The sequence below is a fragment of the Hypanus sabinus genome, chromosome 32 (assembly GCF_030144855.1).
Source record: "Hypanus sabinus isolate sHypSab1 chromosome 32, sHypSab1.hap1, whole genome shotgun sequence".
NCBI classification, from domain to species: domain Eukaryota; kingdom Metazoa; phylum Chordata; class Chondrichthyes; order Myliobatiformes; family Dasyatidae; genus Hypanus; species Hypanus sabinus.
Window position 1 is genome coordinate 562723 of NC_082737.1, and position 20243 is coordinate 582965.

The 20243-nt window shown below is 49.8% G+C and overlaps 1 protein-coding gene across 1 annotated transcript in view; it reads right to left on the reverse strand.

Annotated features, from left to right (window-relative positions):
* The window catches only part of LOC132384393 (oncoprotein-induced transcript 3 protein-like), a 79715-nt gene that overhangs the window by 15434 nt on the left and 44038 nt on the right, over nt 1-20243 (reverse strand). The window contains exons 3-6 of the mRNA XM_059955499.1: nt 9273-9322; nt 5327-5474; nt 4931-5007; nt 3067-3234 (exon numbers count right to left, since the gene is read on the reverse strand). Of these exons, the coding sequence (XP_059811482.1) occupies nt 3067-3234; nt 4931-5007; nt 5327-5474; nt 9273-9322 (443 nt within the window). The remainder of the gene's footprint in view (nt 1-3066; nt 3235-4930; nt 5008-5326; nt 5475-9272; nt 9323-20243) is intronic.

Sequence of the window (20243 nt, forward strand, 5' to 3'; positions counted from 1 at the left end):
CCCTGACTCTAATGGGATGCATCCCAGGGTGCTGAGGGAATTGGCGGAGGTATTAGTAGATGTGTTGGTAATCACTTACCAAAAGTGTCTAGACTCTGGGCAGGTCCCGGCGGATTGAAAGACAGCAAATTTCACGCCACTTTTTAAAAAAGGATGTAGGCAAATGATGGGCAACTATAGGCCAGTTAGCTTGACATCTGTAGTCGGGAAAATGCTTGAAGCTGTCATTAAGGAAGGAAGAGCAAAACATTTAGAAAGGAAGGGTTCCATTTGACAGATGCAGCATGGATTCAGAAAGGGCAGGTCCTGTTTGACAAACTTACTGCAATTCTTTGAGGACATAATGAGTGCAGTGGATAGAGGGGAGCAGGTGGCAGTCGTGTACTTGGATTTCCAGAAGGCGTTTGATAAGGTGCTGCACAAAAGACATGAGATATGGTTGCATGGAGTTGGAGGAAGTGTATTGGCATGGATAGTGGATTGGTTAACCAATAGAAGGCAGAGAGTTGGTATAAATGTGTGTTTCTCCAGTTGGCTGTCAGTGGTGAGTGGGGTGCCTGAGTGGTCAGTGCTGGGCCTGCAGCTGTTTACCATTTACATTGATGATTTGGAAGACAGGACTGAGTGTAGCGTAGCAAAATTTGCTGATGACACTAAACTGAGTGGAAAAGCAAATTGCACAGAGAGGATGTGGAGAGTCTGCAGAGGGATATAGATAGGTTAAGTGAGTGGGCCAAGGTCTGGCAGATGGAATACTACCTTGAGATCATCCACTTTGGAAGGAATAATAGAAGAGCAGATGGTGTATGATATAAATGGTGTATGGTTTAAATGGTGTATGCTGTTGTGCAGAGGGACTTGGGACTGCTTGTTCATGAATCGCAAGAAGTTGGTATAACAGGTTATTAAGAAGGCCAACGTTCCGTTGGCCTTCTTTCCTAGAGGGATTGAATTCAAGAGCAGGGAGGTCATGCTGCAACTATACAGGGTACTGGTGAGGCCGCACCCGGAATGCTGTGTGCAGTTCTGGTCTCCATACTTGAGGAAGGATATACTGGCTTTGGAGGCAGTGCAGTGGCGGTTCACCAGGTTGACTCCAGGGATGAAGGGGTTAACCTATGAGGAGAGATTGAGTCACTTGGGATTTTACTCTCTGGAATTCAGAAGAATGAGAGGTGATCTGATAGGAACATACAAAATTTTGAAAGGGATAATTAAGATTGAAGTAGGAAAGTTGTTTCCATTGGTAGGTGAGATTAGAACTAGAGGACATTGCCACAAGATTCAGGGGAGAAGATTTAGGACGGAGATGAGGAGAAACTGTTTTTCCCCAAAGAGTGGTGAATCTGTGGAATTCTCTGCCCAGGGAAGCAGTTGAGACTTCTTCACTAAATATATTTAAGATACAGTTAGATAGATTTTTACATAGTGGGGGAATTAAGGGTTATGGTAAAAACGCAGGTAGATGGAATTGAGTTTACAGACAGATCAGCCATGATCTTTTTGAATGGCGGGGCAAGCTCGATGGGCCAGATGGCTTACTCCTGCGCCTATTTCTTATGTCCTTATGTTCTTCCAGACCAACCGCCATCCAAGGCAGGTCATTCTGGAAGAGTGAAACACCCTTTCTGGAGAGCACATGTACTCCTGAGATTGTCAGTAGGGATAGAACGGACTCCATCGTTCACATCCCACTGAGAAACACGTAACCACTGAATCAGCTCACGAGAGCCTGTCGGCCACAGAGTTGTGGAATGAACCCCCCACCCACCCAGTCACATGCTTTTCTACCTGAGGATGCGTCTCCCGATGGAACAGAGGGCAGTTCCTGGGTGGCCCCTTCATTCGATGACCCTTTGACCTGTTCCCTACGAGAAGTCTCCAATTCTCCGATAAAGGAACAGAGATGTGGGAGAAAGAAAATCACTAAAACATAGTCCCTCTCTCCAACCACTGATTCTCCTCCAAAATCTTCATCATCACTATGGGTGACTCTCACCATTTGGAGTTGGGATGAAATTCTGGGACTGACCACTGGGATCAGAATTCCCTTCGATGATCCCCCCCCCCCGCCCCCCACCAATTCCTGAGCTGTGGACAGTCCAGCATCCATTGTCTCTCCCTCCTCCACTCCCACAACTGTCTACAGCCCCCTCTCAGCACCCCTCTTCCCTCCAGTCCCCATCTCGTACCCCACCTACAAACCTCCTCTATTGTCCTCATTCCTCCTCCCTCCTCCTCACTTTCCTTTTTTCTTGCCACTTCACACTTCACCCCAATCATTCCCATCCTGCACCTCCCTTCTCCTCAATGCCCCCTCCCTTCTCCCCCTGACAATCTTCGCATGGTCCCTATGTGTGACTGGGCAGCCCGGGGGGGGGGGGGGGTGTGGACCTCAGTTTACCTCATTGTAGGAATGATGTGGAAGCTTTAGAATAGATTTACCAGGATGATGTCTGGATTACAGAGCAGGTCTTGTGGGGAGAGGTTGAGTGAGTGAGGGCTTTTCTCTTTGGAGTGAAGCAGAATGAGAGGTGATTGATGGAGGTGTACAAGATGGTAAGAGGCACAGATCAAGTAGACAGCCAGACTTTTCCCCAGGGAGGAAGTGGCTAATACCAGGGGGTGTAATTTTAAAGTGACTGGAGGAAAGTATAGGGTGAATGTCAGAGGTACAGTTCTTTACACAGAGAGGGGTGGGTGTGTGGACAGACAGATACATTAGGGGCATTTAACAAACTCATAGACACATGGATGACAGAAACATGGAGGATTATGTCGGAGGGAAGGGTTAGATTGATCACAGAGTAGGTCTGCACAGCATTGTGGGCCGAAGGGCCTGTGCTGTGCTGTACTGTTCTGTGTTCTATGATCTCTGTCACAGGTCAGACTGGGCAGTTTCATTCTGACCCCGGTGTGAAGGGGGATACGGGAAAGGTGATCACAGACCACGGGCAGGGCAGCCGACTGGAAAACTCAGCCTGTGGTGTGTGTTGGTGACTCAGGACATCCCAGAATTTCCCCACAACTACCACACTGCAGTGTCACTGGGGAACGGTGACCGACCTGTACAATACACAGCGTAATTACTCCAGGATGTCGGCCACAGCCAATACACAAAGTAACCGGAGCAGTTTTTCACATTGATCCCCCGGCTCTGGTAACAGGTGTTGTTATCCCAGGTGAAACAGACGGTCCTGGTCACCTCCCTCTCTCCCACGTTGGGATGGGAACCTGGAATGAGATTTATAAACACTGTAAAATGTACCCGGTCCCACAGTACAGCGGGGAATGTGAATCAGGACCCACTGTAAATCAGTGGTTCACAATCCACGGTCTGGTCCGGCCTCAGTCAGCACTGAGCTGCTGCCCTCTCCCTCTCCATCCCACCCTCCCCGCAGCAGCACCATCATCTTCTGAATGAGCCCCCCATGAGGGACCTTGTCAAACGTCTGGCGGATCTCACTGAAACCTATCGAATATTGAAAGGCCTGGATAGAGTGGACGTGGAGAGGATGTTTCCTATAGTGGAGGAGTCTGGGACCAGATGGCACAGCCGCAGGACACAAGAACCCTTTAGAAGAGAGATGAGGGAGAATTTCTTCAGCCAGAAGGTGGTGAATCTGAGGAATTCATTGCCACAAATGGCTGTGGAGTTCACATCATTTATAAATGTAAAGCAGAGGTTGAGGGGTATTTTGACTTGTGATGGTGTCAAAGGTTAGGCATGAGAATAGGACTGGAGGGATAGAAAATCAGCCATGATGGAATGGTGTTGCAGACTCAATGGGCTGAATGGCCTAATTCTGCTAACATCTGGTCTAAAATCCATGAAGACAACATCCACAGCTCTACCTTCATCAACCACCTCCGTCAACTCCTCAACAAACTCAAAACGAGTCCAGAAGTCATGACCTGCCCTGCAGAAAGAGATGCTGACCATCCCTCATTCACCCACGGTCTTCCCAATGCTCAGAAGTCCCATCCATAAGAATCCTCTCCACTGCCTTCCCTACCACTGACGTGAGACTTACTGGTCAGAGAGTCACAGAAAGCTACAGCACAGAAACAGGCCCTTCGGCCCATCCAGTCCATGCTGAACCATTTAAACTGCACCCGGATCACAGGCGTCCATCTCTCCCATCCATGTACCAACCAAACTTCTCTTAAACATTGAAATCGAAATGGCATCCACCACTTGCTCAGGCAGCTCGTTCCACACTGTAGTTTCCAGGATTATTCCTGTTTCCTTACATTTTCTCCACATTTGAAGTGTATGGAGTTGGGGCTTCTGGCCTTTCAGGCACACCAACTCAGCAATCCTCAATAACCCCATTTAGCCCTAACCTAACTATGGGGCAGTTAACAATGACCCATTTACCTACCCAGCACATTTTTGGACTGTTGGAGGAAACCGGAGAACCTGGGGAAAACCCATTCATTCCATGGGGAGGACGGACAGAGACTCCTTACAGATGACACTGGAATTGAACTCCATGCCCCGAGCTGTAATAGTGACGCGCTAACCACTATGTTACCATAGCAACCATTAATGTATCCCACTATTTGGTGAATGATGATGTCTGCAGACTCCTCCAACTCCCTGGAGATTGCCCCACCACTGAAATGAGTCTGGGGTTGTTGAAACTCCTCCGGGTCATATCCAGAATGAGGTCAGTGGGCAGATCAGTTCTGTAACCCAACTCCAGGAAGTTGTCACTCCTCCACCAGACTCCATGACGATACAGGACCGTAGAGCGGACTGAGTGACCGTGGGGAGACCTCTCAGGGAGATGGGGTTCTGTGTCCATGCTAAGATCCTGTGTAGAGATCCTGTGTCAATGTTCACGGACCTCTGAAGAGATCTGTGTTGTAAGTTTGACTCTCATCAAAAATGACCGAGCCCCACTGATGTAAACTCTGACCCTACCATTTAACCAGCCTGGGGTCTCCCCGGAGCAGCGACCCTGTGGAACGACCGTCTCCGGAATCTTCCATCCTCCAGAACTGAAACAACAATCAGAGAGTCAGTCCCTGATCTGAGGGAGTTTATTCACTCAGAGAGACATGGGAAATTACACTCACCCTGTCCGTACCCTGTCTCTGGTCAATAGAACCCCCTGAATCCTGGGAATTCCTTCTCTGTTGTACCTCCCCCTTGTCTCTACCCCGAGAATGTGGGATCTCCCCTCTCCCTGTATTTACTCCCCATCTCAGTGTAGTCACTGATGATCCCGGTCTCCCTGCATTTCTCATTCACACAGCCCTTGTTCCCCTGTTTACATTCCCCTTCTGTGTCCAGTTTCTTAGTGATTCCTCACTTTACCTGTTAAATCTGTACCATCCGACTGTAAGATTTCCATCACTCATCCATTGTCCACCAGTACACTCAGTGTTGGAACAATTCGTGCTCCTCCAGGGCTGATCCAGGACGCTGTGGGTTACACACGGATCACCGAGTTTGGAGTCTGTGACTGAGGGACAGAACGATGTTTAGTGTCAATGTACAGCTCACGTTCCCCATCCTCTTTCTCTGCCAACCACAACCCCCATCTACATTTCCACCCTCAGAAAGCCCTGGGTAACAATTTATTTATTATTTACTGTTTAACTGCCCCACTAGAGTTGCTCTTGAGAAAGTGGTGGTGGTGGTACTGTGATCCTTAATGTGTGGGGCACCCACAATGATGTTCCTGAGTTCCAGGGTTTTGACCCAGTGACACTGAAGGAGCAGCAATGTATTTCCAAGGCATGGGAGTGTGTGGCTTTGAGGGAAACTTCTAGAAATGTCCCTATCACTGCCACCCCCTTCATGGCTCTGTCTCAGCATACCTCCCCCCACCTCCAGTAATCTCGCTTCACCCCACACCCCAGACCTTGATCCCATCCCCCAGTCTCCCTGCACTTTCCCTTCCCCTGATGCCTTCTCCCCACCCTCCTTCCTCTCCCCATGGTCTTCACTCCACCCTAGTCTTTCCAGTCCTACCCCTCCATTCTCCTTCACTCTTCCCCATTCCCTTCTCTCCACCGTGGCCTTTACAATGTTTCGGTGCTCCCCATGTGTGTCAGGGCAGACTGGGTTGGGTGGTTCTGCTCACCTCATTATGGGAAGGATGAGGAAGCTTTCGAGAGTGTGCTCAGGCTTTAATTACTGGAGTGAAGCTGAGAGGGGACTTGATGGAGGTGTGAAGGATGGGAAGAGGAATGGACTGAGTGAAGAAGGATGAGAGGGGACGATAAACGTGTGAAGGATGGGAAGAGGAATGGATCGAATGGACAACCAGCTATTTCTCCCCCAGGATGGATGTGGCTAATACTTTTAATTTTCAAATTCAAATTTTCAAAGCTAACATTTTTCTCCATTTTTCTTACACACAGAGAGTGGTGGGTGCATGGAACAACAATTTTTTTTCCTTGGATGGAAGTGGCTAATATTTCCAGGATGAAAGGGACCACCTATTGTACAAAACTCCCCAGACACCATCTTGACCATCCATTGTACAACACTCCCCAGACACCATCTTGACCATCTATTGTACAACACTCCCCAGACACCATCTTGACTATGTATTGTACAACACTCCCCAGACATCATCTTGACCATCTATTGTATAACACTCCCCAGACACCATCTTGACCATCTATTGTACAACACTCCCCAGACACCATCTTGACCATCTATTGTACAACACTCCCCAGACATCATCTTGACCATCTATTGTAGAACACTCCCCAGACACCATCTTGACCATCTATTGTACAACACTCCCCAGACACCATCCTGACCATCGATTGTACAACACTCCCCAGACACCATCTTGACTATGTATTGTACAACACTCCCCAGACATCATCTTGACCATCTATTGTATAACACTCCCCAGACACCATCTTGACCATCTATTGTACAACACTCCCCAGACACCATCTTGACCATCTATTGTACAACACTCCCCAGACACCATTTTGACTATGTATTGTACAACACTCTCCAGACACCATCTTGACCATCTATTGTACAACAGTCCCCAGACATCATCTTGACCATCGATTGTACAACATACCCCAGACACCATCTTGACCATCTATTGTACAACACTCCCCAGACACTATCTTGACTATGTATTGTACAACACTCCCCAGACACCATCTTGACTATGTATTGTACAACACTCCCCAGACATCATCTTGACCATCTATTGTATAACACTCCCCAGACACCATCTTGACCATCTATTGTACAACACTCCCCAGACACCATCTTGACCATCTATTGTATAACACTCCCCAGACACCATCTTGACCATCTATTGTACAACACTCCCCAGACACTATCTTGACTATGTATTGTACAACACTCCCCAGACACCATCTTGACTATGTATTGTACAACACTCCCCAGACATCATCTTGACCATCTATTGTATAACACTCCCCAGACACCATCTTGACCATCTATTGTACAACACTCCCCAGACACCATCTTGACCATCTATTGTATAACACTCCCCAGACACCATCTTGACCATCTATTGTACAACACTCCCCAGACACCATCTTGACCATCTATTGTACAACAGTCCCCAGACACCATCTTGACCATCGATTGCACAAAACTCTCCAGACACCTTGACCATCTATTGTACAACACTCCCCAGACACCATCTTGACTATCTATTGTACAACACTCCCCAGACACCATCTTGACCATCTATTGTACAACACTCCCCAGACACCATCTTGACCATCTATTGTACAACAGTCCCCAGACACCATCTTGACCATCGATTGCACAAAACTCTCCAGACACCATCTTGACCATCTATTGTACAACACTCCCCAGACACCATCTTGACTATCTATTGTACAACACTCCCCAGACACCATCTTGACTATGTATTGTACAACACTCCCCAGACACCATCTTGACCATCTATTGTACTACACTCCCCAGACACCATCTTGACTATGTATTGTACAACACTCCCCAGACATCATCTTGACCATCTATTGTACAACACTCCCCAGACACCATCTTGACTATGTATTGTACAACACTCCCCAGACACCATCTTGACCATCGATTGTAAAACATTCCCCAGACACCATCTTGACCATCGATTGTACAGCACTCCCCAGACATCATCTTGACCATCGATTGCACAACACTCCCCAGACACCATCTTGACCATCTATTGTACAACACTCCCCAGACACCATCTTGACCATCTATTGTACAACACTCCCCAGACACCATCTTGACCATCTATTGTACAACCCTCCCCAGACACCATCTTGACTATGTATTGTACAACACTCCCCAGACACCATCTTGACTATGTATTGTACAACACTCCCCAGACACCATCTTGACCATCTATCGTACAACACTCCCCAGATACTGGAAAATAAGGAATCTGATACAAGATGGACGATGCAGAATTTTAGTTCATCATGGACTAGATGGGCCAAAGAGCCTGTTTCAATGCTGTAGTGTTCTATCACTCCAAAAGGAGAGTGAACCATGGGAGAAACTGGAGGAGGAGAGGCAGCAGGGGTGGTGATAGGCAGATGAGGCAATGTGGTAAGAGACCAGATTGGGGAATCGTAGAAGAGTGAAGGGGAAGGGAAATAAAATTACTGGAAGGAGAAATCGATGCCCAACTGTGATGCTCACCTCTGTAATGTCACCCACCTCCACCCTGTCTCAGTCCGCATCTCATTCACACCTTCAGCCACCTCCCACTCCTGCCCTCTGCTCTCCATAAACTTTGCCAGTTATGCCTGAAATTGCCCAGAGGCCCCTTCTCCCACCATCCCTGTGATCACTAATCTGGTTATGTAACATACAACCCAACTTTGCTTTCACATCCCAACATAGCCTCACCACTTCCTCCCAGTGTAATCTCCTCCTGCCTCTCAACACTCCCTCCAGTCCCAGCCTCTCAGAGTGTAATCACTGCATTTCCAGCCGTGCCTTCTCCTCAGTCTTCAAGCCTGAAATTCTCTGCTGAAACCTCTCTGCCTCCCCATCTCCCTCCACTCCCTACTGTTGTTTCACCAAACCAGGTATCTGGACGTTTCTGATCACCAGCTCTAATGCCGTGTGTCCCGGTGTCAAATTGGATTCATAATATTCCTGAGGTCCCTTCAGTACTTCCCCCCCCCCATTAAATACAGGCTGTCTCTGCTCATCTACAGAAACAATAAATAACTCCTACTTCCTCTTACTGTACACAGCACGCAGTTTGTCCCTACAAGACATTACTCACCCAGAAAACCCAGGATCAGCAGCACAACCCTCAGTTCAGCCGGTGACATTCTGGAAATGAAAGACTGGAATTAACTCTGTGAGAGGTGACACACTGGGGCTGAGGACAAGGTGTAAATGGGGATGGGAACTGAGGATTGAAAGGGATATCCATCTATAATGGGATAGATGCGTCACTATCTCACAGAAACCCCACCGACAGAGGTGGGATCTCCTTCTGCCTTCACCAAGTCCCCACAAAAGGAGGTGAGATCTTCCTCTGTCTCTCTCTGGGACCCCACATACAGTGAAATCTCTGTGACTGAGACACGAGACAGAGGTGACAAAACTCTTCCGGAAACCTCACAGATGGATGAGACAGAGGATTCCACCTACCTTCAGTTATTCTCTCTCTCTCTCACCCACATATTCATACACAGAGCCCTAGACAAATTTCCAGATTCGATCAGTTTTGGGTGATGTCAACTCACGTGTGACTCCCGATGAAGTGTTGCTGTGTGAACTGGAGGGAGATGTGACCACCTACAACCTCCTGACTCTCTGCTGTGAGTGGTGTCAGACGCAGCGATGAAGCCAGAGATGGGCGGTGGAACAGTTGATGTATGTTTTGAGAAGTATGCAAAGCAAACAAACATCACGTATCCTGAGGCTCTGAAATGAAGAACCTACTTCCTCAACAACCACAGTTTCAGTGATGGGTTAGTATTGAGCAGAGGAACAGGAATGGACACAGGTGCTGGAGAGGAAATAGTCACAGGATTACTGTTGCCAGGTTTATAATGGGTCAGTGTTGTGGAGTGGAAGGTGTAGATCGTCTGTAATGGACAGCAGACATTAGAGGGGGAGTGGACACAGGATAAACCCCCGGTCAGGTTGGCAAAGGGTCAGTAACGAGAAGTGAATCATGGACAGGGTCGGTAATGGAGAAGGAATTTAGAGAGAATTTTATGAAAGATGTAAAGATGTTTATACACAGATGCGAGTGTGTAGTCACACTGGTCCACTGTGGGGTGTTTATCTCAGACTGCAGGAAGGGGCGGCAGTAGTTAGGCATGCAAATGGCACATTGACATTTATCTTATGGGGGGGTTGTTGGTCATAGAGTCATGAGCATAGAAACAAGAACTTCAGCCCATTTAGTCCACGCTAGCCTGCTCCTCTGCCTCGGGTCCATCTCTCTGCACCCAGACTGTAGCCCTCCAGACCTCTCTCATCTCATCCACCTATCCAAACTTTTCCTACATGTTACAATTCCATTGGCAGTTCGTTCCACTCACACCACCCTCTGAGTGAAGTTCTCCCTCAGATTCCTCTAAAATATTTCATCGTTCCCACTAAGTACGCCAGTGAATAAATTCTTAATGGATTCAAGCTGTCCCTGTAACTCTGATCCTCAAGTCCCAGCACATCCTTGTAAATTGTCTCTGCATTCTTTCAAGTTTATTCATATCTTTCCTACCGGTAGGTGACCAGAACTGCACACATTACTTTGAAATCAGCTTCACGAACATCTTTTACAACTTCAACATAACATCCCAACTCCTTCCTCAATGCCTGATTTATGCAGGCCAGTTGTAAAGCTCTCTTTACAACTGTATCTACCTGTGACGCTGCTTTCAAGCAAATGTGGATCTGTATTTCCAGGTCCCGTGGTTCTACCGTACACCTCAGAGCCCTAACATTCACTATGAGTCTCATCCTGGTTTGTCCTCCCAAATTCAACATCTCACCCCCATCTGCAATAAATTCTATCTGCCCTTTCTCAGCCCCTTTTCTCAGCTGGTCTAGATCCCACTGCAAGCATTGATAGCTTCCTCGCTGTCCATTACACACACAATCCTGAAGTCAGCAGCAATGTTGCTGATCCAGTTTACCACATTATCATGCAGATCGTTGATACAGATGACAAACAACTGGCCCAGCACTGATCCCTGTGGACACCATGAGTCACAGGCCTCTAGTAGAGAGACAACCAGCTTCCACGACTCTCTGTCCTCTCACGCTGAGCCAATGTCAGCTCCTACTGATGTCAGGCTCACCAGTCTGTAATTTACCTGGATTGTTCTTAGAGTTTTCCTTGAACAATAGATCATCAGCTATCCTCCAGTCCTCTGGCATCTCACCCTTGGCTAAACTACTGTGGAGGTGTGGAACTGAAGGTTGAGCACGGTGGGACTAATGTTGTGTATATTTCAATGCAATCAGTATTATAGGAGAGGCAGATGAGCTCAGGGCATGGATCAGCACGTGGAATTATGACACTGTAGCATTAGTGAGACTTGGTTGCGGGAGGATCAGGACTGGCTGCTCAATGTTGTGGGGATCCATTGTTTCAGACACGACCGACCAGGGGTATTAAAGGGGGAGAGGTGACATTACTAGTCAGGGAAATTGTCACAGCAGTGTTCCAACAGGACAGGCCGGAGAGCTCGACTACTGAAGCTATAAGGGTGGAACTAAGGGATAAGAAATGGGTGACCACATTAATGGGATATTAATCATTAAATAGATGTAAGGGGAAAAACTGACATTAATTACATAGATGTCTATTAAATAATTAATGTAAAATAAGTAATGCAAAAAATACAGAGATTAAAAAGTAGTGAGTTACTGTTGATGGGTTCACTGTCCAGTTAGGAATCATGTCATTTAGGGGAAGCAGCTGTTCCCGAATCACTGAGTGAGTGCCTTCAGGGCACCTCCTTCCCTACAGTAACCACGAGAAGAGGGCACCTTCGGGGTGGTGAGGATCCACAATGATGGACACTGCTTTCCAAAGGCACTGCTTCATGAAGATGTCTTGGAGACTATAGAGACTGGTACCCTTGATGGAGAAGACTAATTTTATCAGTTTCTGCAACAAAGTTTGATCTTGTGCAATGGCCCCTTTCCACCCCAATACCAGATGGTGAGTCAGAATGTTCTCCATGGAACATTTATAGGAATTAGAGTGTTACAGGTGACAAAAGAAATCTCAACTTTCACCAAATGTGACCTGTGTCGATGATGTGAAAACCCCTCTGAGTGAAGTTCCACACACACCACCCTCTGAGTGAAGATCCACTCACACCACCTTCTGACTGAAGATCCACTCACACCACCTTCTGAGTGAAGTTCCACACACACCACCCTCTGAGTGAAGTTCCACTCACACCACACTCTGAGTGAAGATCCACACACACCACCCTCTGAGTGAAGTTCCACACACACCACCCTCTGAGTGAAGATCCACTCACACCACCCTCTGAGTGAAGATCCACTCACACCACCCTCTGAGTGAAGATCCACTCACACCACCCTCTGAGTGAAGATCCACTCACACCACCCTCTGAGTGAAGTTCCACTCACACCACCCTCTGAGTGAAGATCCACTCACACCACCCTCTGAGTGAAGATCCACTCACAACACCCTCTGAGTGAAGATCGACACACACCACCCTCTGAGTGAAGATACACACACACCACCCTCTGAGTGAAGTTCCACACACACCACCCTCTGAGTGAAGTTCCACACACACCTCCCTCTGTGAAGATCCACACACACCACCCTCTGAGTGAAGTTCCACTCACACCACCCTCTGAGTGAAGATCCACTCACACCACCCTCTGAGTGAAGATCCACTCACACCACCCTCTGAGTGAAGATCCACTCACACCTCCCTCTAAGTGAAGATCCACTCACACCACCCTCTGAGTGAAGATCCACTCACACCACCCTCTGAGTGAAGATCCACTCACACCTCCCTCTGAGTGAAGTTCCACTCACACCACCCTCTGAGTGAAGATCCACACACACCACCCTCTGAGTGAAGATCCACTCACACCACCCTCTGAGTGAAGTTCCACTCACACCACCCTCTGAGTGAAGATCCACACACACCACCCTCTGAGTGAAGATCCACACACACCACCCTCTGAGTGAAGTTCCACTCACACCACCCTCTGAGTGAAGATCCACACACACCACCCTCTGAGTGAAGATCCACTCACACCACCCTCTGAGTGAAGTTCCACTCACACCACCCTCTGAGTGAAGATCCACACACACCACCCTCTGAGTGAAGATCAACTCACACCACCCTCTGAGTGAAGATCCACTCACACGACCCTCTGAGTGAAGATCCACTCACACCACCCTCTGAGTGAAGATCCACACACACCACCCTCTGAGTGAAGTTCCACTCACTCCACCCTCTGAGTGAAGTTCCACACACACCACCCTCTGAGTGAAGATCCACACACACCACCCTCTGAGTGAAGATCCACACACACCACCCTCTGAGTGAAGTTCCACACACACCACCCTCTGAGTGAAGTTCCACACACACCACCCTCTGAGTGAAGTTCCACACACACCACCCTCTGAGTGAAGTTCCACACACACCACCCTCTGAGTGAAGTTCCACACACACCACCCTCTGAGTGAAGTTCCACACACACCACCCTCTGAGTGAAGTTCCACTCACACCACCCTCTGAGTGAAGTTCCACACACACCACCCTCTGAGTGAAGTTCCACACACACCACCCTCTGAGTGAAGTTCCACACACACCACCCTCTGAGTGAAGTTCCACACACACCAGCCTCTGAGTGAAGATCAACTCACACCACCCTCTGAGTGAAGTTCCACACACACCACCCTCTGAGTGAAGATCAACTCACACCACCCTCTGAGTGAAGATCCACTCACACCACCCTCTGAGTGAAGTTCCACTCACACCACCCTCTGAGTGAAGATCCACACACACCACCCTCTGAGTGAAGATCCACTCACACCACCCTCTGAGTGAAGTTCCACTCACACCACCCTCTGAGTGAAGTTCCACTCACACCACCCTCTGACTGAAGATCCACTCACACCACCCTCTGAGTGAAGATCCACTCACACCACCCTCTGAGTGAAGTTCCACTCACACCACCCTCTGAGTGAAGTTCCACTCACACCACCCTCTGACTGAAGATCCACTCACTCCACCCTCTGAGTGAAGATCCACACACACCACCCTCTGAGTGAAGATCCACACACACCACCCTCTGAGTGAAGATCCACTCACACCACCCTCTGAGTGGTTCCACACACACCACCCTCTGAGTGAAGATCCACTCACACCACCCTCTGAGTGAAGATCCACTCACACCACCCTCTGAGTGAAGATCCACTCACACCACCCTCTGAGTGAAGATCCACACACACCACCCTCTGAGTGAAGATCAACTCACACCACCCTCTGAGTGAAGATCCACTCACACCACCCTCTGTGAAGATCCACTCACACCACCCTCTGAGTGAAGATCCACACACACCACCCTCTGAGTGAAGTTCCACTCACTCCACCCTCTGAGTGAAGATCCACTCACAACACCCTCTGAGTGAAGTTCCACACACACCACCCTCTGAGTGAAGTTCCACACACACCACCCTCTGAGTGAAGTTCCACTCACACCACCCTCTGAGTGAAGTTCCACACACACCACCCTCTGAGTGAAGATCCACACACACCACCCTCTGAGTGAAGTTCCACACACACCACCCTCTGAGTGAAGTTCCACTCACACCACCCTCTGAGTGAAGTTCCACACACACCACCCTCTGAGTGAAGTTCCACACACACCACCCTCTGAGTGAAGATCCACACACACCACCCTCTGAGTGAAGATCCACTCACACCACCCTCTGAGTGAAGATCCACACACACCACCCTCTGAGTGAAGTTCCACACACACCACCCTCTGAGTGAAGATCCACTCACACCACCCTCTGAGTGAAGTTCCACTCACACCACCCTCTGAGTGAAGTTCCACACACACCACCCTCTGAGTGAAGTTCCACTCACACCACCCTCTGAGTGAAGTTCCACACACACCACCCTCTGAGTGAAGTTCCACTCACACCACCCTCTGAGTGAAGTTCCACTCACACCACCCTCTGAGTGAAGTTCCACACACACCACCCTCTGAGTGAAGTTCCACTCACACCACCCTCTGAGTGAAGTTCCACACACACCACCCTCTGAGTGAAGATCCACACACACCACCCTCTGAGTGAAGATCCACTCACACCACCCTCTGAGTGAAGATCCACTCACACCACCCTCTGAGTGAAGTTCCACAAACACCACCCTCTGAGTGAAGATCCACACACACCACCCTCTGAGTGAAGTTCCACACACACCACCCTCTGAGTGAAGATCCACACACACCACCCTCTGAGTGAAGATCCACTCACACCACCCTCTGAGTGAAGATCCACTCACACCACCCTCTGAGTGAAGATCCACACACACCACCCTCTGAGTGAAGATCCACTCACCCCACCCTCTGAGTGAAGTTCCACACACACCACCCTCTGAGTGAAGATCCACACACACCACCCTCTGAGTGAAGTTCCACTCACACCACCCTCTGAGTGAAGTTCCACTCACACCACCCTCTGACTGAAGATCCACTCACACCACCCTCTGAGTGAAGTTCCACTCACACCACCCTCTGAGTGAAGTTCCACACACACCACCCTCTGAGTGAAGTTCCACACACACCACCCTCTGAGTGAAGATCCACTCACACCACCCTCTGAGTGAAGTTCCACACACACCACCCTCTGAGTGAAGATCCACTCACACCACCCTCTGAGTGAAGTTCCACACACACCACCCTCTGAGTGAAGATCCACTCACACCACCCTCTGAGTGAAGATCCATTCATACCACCCTCTGAGTGAAGATCCACTCACACCACCCTCTGAGTGAAGTTCCACTCACACCACCCTCTGAGTGAAGTTCCACTCACACCACCCTCTGAGTGAAGTTCCACACACACCACCCTCTGAGTGAAGATCCACACACACCACCCTCTGAGTGAAGTTCCACACACACCACCCTCTGAGTGAAGTTCCACACACACCTCCCTCTGAGTGAAGTTCCACTCACACCACCCTCTGAGTGAAGTTCCACACACACCACCCTCTGAGTGAAGTTCCACACACACCACCCTCTGAGTGAAGTTCCACACACACCACCCTCTGAGTGAAGTTCCACACACACCACCCTCTGAGTGAAGTTCCACACACACCACCCTCTGAGTGAAGTTCCACTCACACCACCCTCTGAGTGAAGATCCACACACACCACCCTCTGAGTGAAGTTCCACACACACCACCCTCTGAGTGAAGTTCCACACACACCACCCTCTGAGTGAAGTTCCACACACACCAGCCTCTGAGTGAAGATCAACTCACACCACCCTCTGAGTGAAGTTCCACACACACCACCCTCTGAGTGAAGATCAACTCACACCACCCTCTGAGTGAAGATCCACTCACACCACCCTCTGAGTGAAGTTCCACTCACACCACCCTCTGAGTGGTTCCACACACACCACCCTCTGAGTGAAGATCCACTCACACCACCCTCTGAGTGAAGTTCCACACACACCTCCCTCTGAGTGAAGTTCCACTCACACCACCCTCTGACTGAAGATCCACTCACACCACCCTCTGAGTGAAGTTCCACTCACACCACCCTCTGAGTGAAGTTCCACTCACACCACCCTCTGAGTGAAGATCCACACACACCACCCTCTGAGTGAAGATCCACTCACACCACCCTCTGAGTGAAGATCCACTCACACCACCCTCTGAGTGAAGATCCACACACACCACCCTCTGAGTGGTTCCACACACACCACCCTCTGAGTGAAGATCCACTCACACCACCCTCTGAGTGAAGATCCACACACACCACCCTCTGAGTGAAGATCCACACACACCACCCTCTGAGTGAAGATCCACACACACCACCCTCTGAGTGTAGTTCCACTCACACCACCCTCTGAGTGAAGTTCCACTCACACCACCCTCTGAGTGAAGATCCACACACACCACCCTCTGAGTGAAGTTCCACACACACCACCCTCTGAGTGAAGTTCCACACACTCCACCCTCTGAGTGAAGATCCACTCACACCACCCACTGAGTGAAGATCCACTCACACCACCCTCTGAGTGAAGTTCCACACACACCACCCTCTGAGTGAAGATCCACTCACACCACCCACTGAGTGAAGATCCACTCACACCACCCTCTGAGTGAAGATCCACACACACCACCCTCTGAGTGAAGATCCACACACACCACCCTCTGAGTGAAGTTCCACTCACACCACCCTCTGAGTGAAGATCCACACACACCACCCTCTGAGTGAAGATCCACACACACCACCCTCTGAGTGTAGTTCCACTCACAACACCCTCTGAGTGAAGTTCCACACACACCACCCTCTGAGTGAAGATCCACACACACCACCCTCTGAGTGTAGTTCCACTCACAACACCCTCTGAGTGAAGTTCCACACACACCACCCTCTGAGTGAAGTTCCACACACACCACCCTCTGAATGAAGATCCACACACACCACCCTCTGAGTGAAGTTCCACACACACCACCCTCTGAGTGAAGATCCACTCACACCACCCTCTGAGTGAAGTTCCACTCACACCACCCTCTGAGTGAAGTTCCACTCACACCACCCTCTGAGTGAAGATCCACACACACCACCCTCTGAGTGAAGTTCCACTCACACCACCCTCTGAGTGAAGATCCACACACACCACCCTCTGAGTGAAGATCCACTCACACCACCCACTGAGTGAAGTTCCACTCACACCACCCTCTGAGTGAAGTTCCACTCACACCACCCTCTGAGTGAAGTTCCACACACACCACCCGCTGAGTGAAGTTCCACTCACACCTCCCTCTGAGTGAAGTTCCACACACACCACCCGCTGAGTGAAGATCCACTCACACCACCCTCTGAGTGAAGTTCCACTCACACCACCCTCTGAGTGAAGTTCCACTCACACCACCCTCTGAGTGAAGATCCACTCACACCACCCTCTGAGTGAAGATCCACTCACACCACCCTCTGAGTGAAGTTCCACTCACACCACCCTCTGAGTGAAGATCCACTCACACCACCCTCTGAGTGAAGATCCACACACACCACCCTCTGAGTGATCCACTCACACCACCCTCTGAGTGAAGATCCACTCACACCACCCTCTGAGTGAAGATCCACACACACCACCCTCTGAGTGATCCACTCACACCACCCTCTGAGTGAAGATCCACTCACACCACCCTCTGAGTGAAGATCCACACACACCACCCTCTGAGTGATCCACTCACACCACCCTCTGAGTGAAGATCCACTCACACCACCCTCTGAGTGAAGATCCACACACACCACCTTCTGAGTGAAGATCCACTCACACCACCCTCTGAGTGAAGATCCACTCACACCACCCTCTGAGTGAAGATCCACTCACACCACCCTCTGAGTGAAGATCCACTCACACCACCCTCTGAGTGAAGATCCACACACACCACCCTCTGAGTGAAGATCCACACACACCACCCTCTGAGTGAAGATCCACTCACACCACCCTCTGAGTGATCCACACACACCACCCTCTGAGTGAAGTTCCACACACACCACCTTCTGAGTGAAGATCCATTCACACCACCCTCTGAGTGAAGATCCACACACACCACCCTCTGAGTGAAGATCCACTCACACCACCCTCTGAGTGAAGATCCACTCACACCACCCTCTGAGTGAAGTTCCACACACACCACCTTCTGAGTGAAGATCCATTCACACCACCCTCTGAGTGAAGATCCACACACACCACCCTCTGAGTGAAGATCCACACACACCACCCTCTGAGTGAAGATCCACTCACACCTCCCTCTGAGTGAAGTTCCACTCACACCACCCTCTGAGTGAAGATCCACACACACCACCCTCTGAGTGAAGTTCCACTCACACCACCCTCTGAGTGAAGATCCACACACACCACCCTCTGAGTGAAGTTCCACTCACACCACCCTCTGAGTGAAGATCCACACCCACCACCCTCTGAGTGAAGATCCACTCACACCACCCTCTGAGTGAAGATCCACTCACACCACCCTCTGAGTGAAGATCCACTCACACCACCCTCTGAGTGAAGATCCACTCACACCACCCTCTGAGTGAAGATCCACTCACACCACCCTCTGAGTGAAGATCCACACACACCACCCTCTGAGTGAAGATCTACTCACACCACCCTCTGAGTGAAGATCCACTCACACCACCCTCTGAGTGAAGATCCACACACAACACCCTCTGAGTGAAGATCCACTCACACCACCCTCTGAGTGAAGATCCACACACACCACCCTCTGAGTGAAGTTCCACTCACACCACCCTCTGAGTGAAGTTCCACTCACACCACCCTCTGAGTGAAGTTCCACACACACCACCCTCTGAGTGAAGTTCCACACACACCACCCGCTGAGTGAAGTTCCACTCACACCACCCTCTGAGTGAAGTTCCACTCACACCACCCTCTGAGTGAAGATCCACTCACACCACCCTCTGAGTGAAGATCCACTCACACCACCCTCTGAGTGAAGATCCACACACACCACCCTCTGAGTGAAGATCCACACACACCACCCTCTGAGGGAAGATCCACTCACACCACCCTCTGAGTGAAGATCCACTCACACCACCCTCTGAGTGAAGATCCACACACACCACCCTCTGAGTGAAGATCCACTCACACCACCCTCTGAGTGAAGTTCCACTCACACCACCCTCTGAGTGAAGGTCCACACACACCACCCTCTGAGTGAAGTTCCACTCACACCTCCCTCTGAGTGAAGTTCCACTCACACCACCCTCTGAGTGAAGATCCACACACACCACCCTCTGAGTGAAGTTCCACTCACACCACCCTCTGAGTGGTTCCACACACACCACCCTCTGAGTGAAGATCCACTCACACCACCCTCTGAGTGAAGATCCACACACACCACCCTCTGAGTGAAGATCCACACACACCACCCTCTGAGTGAAGATCCACTCACACCACCCTCTGAGTGAAGATCCACACACACCACCCTCTGAGTGAAGATCCACTCACACCA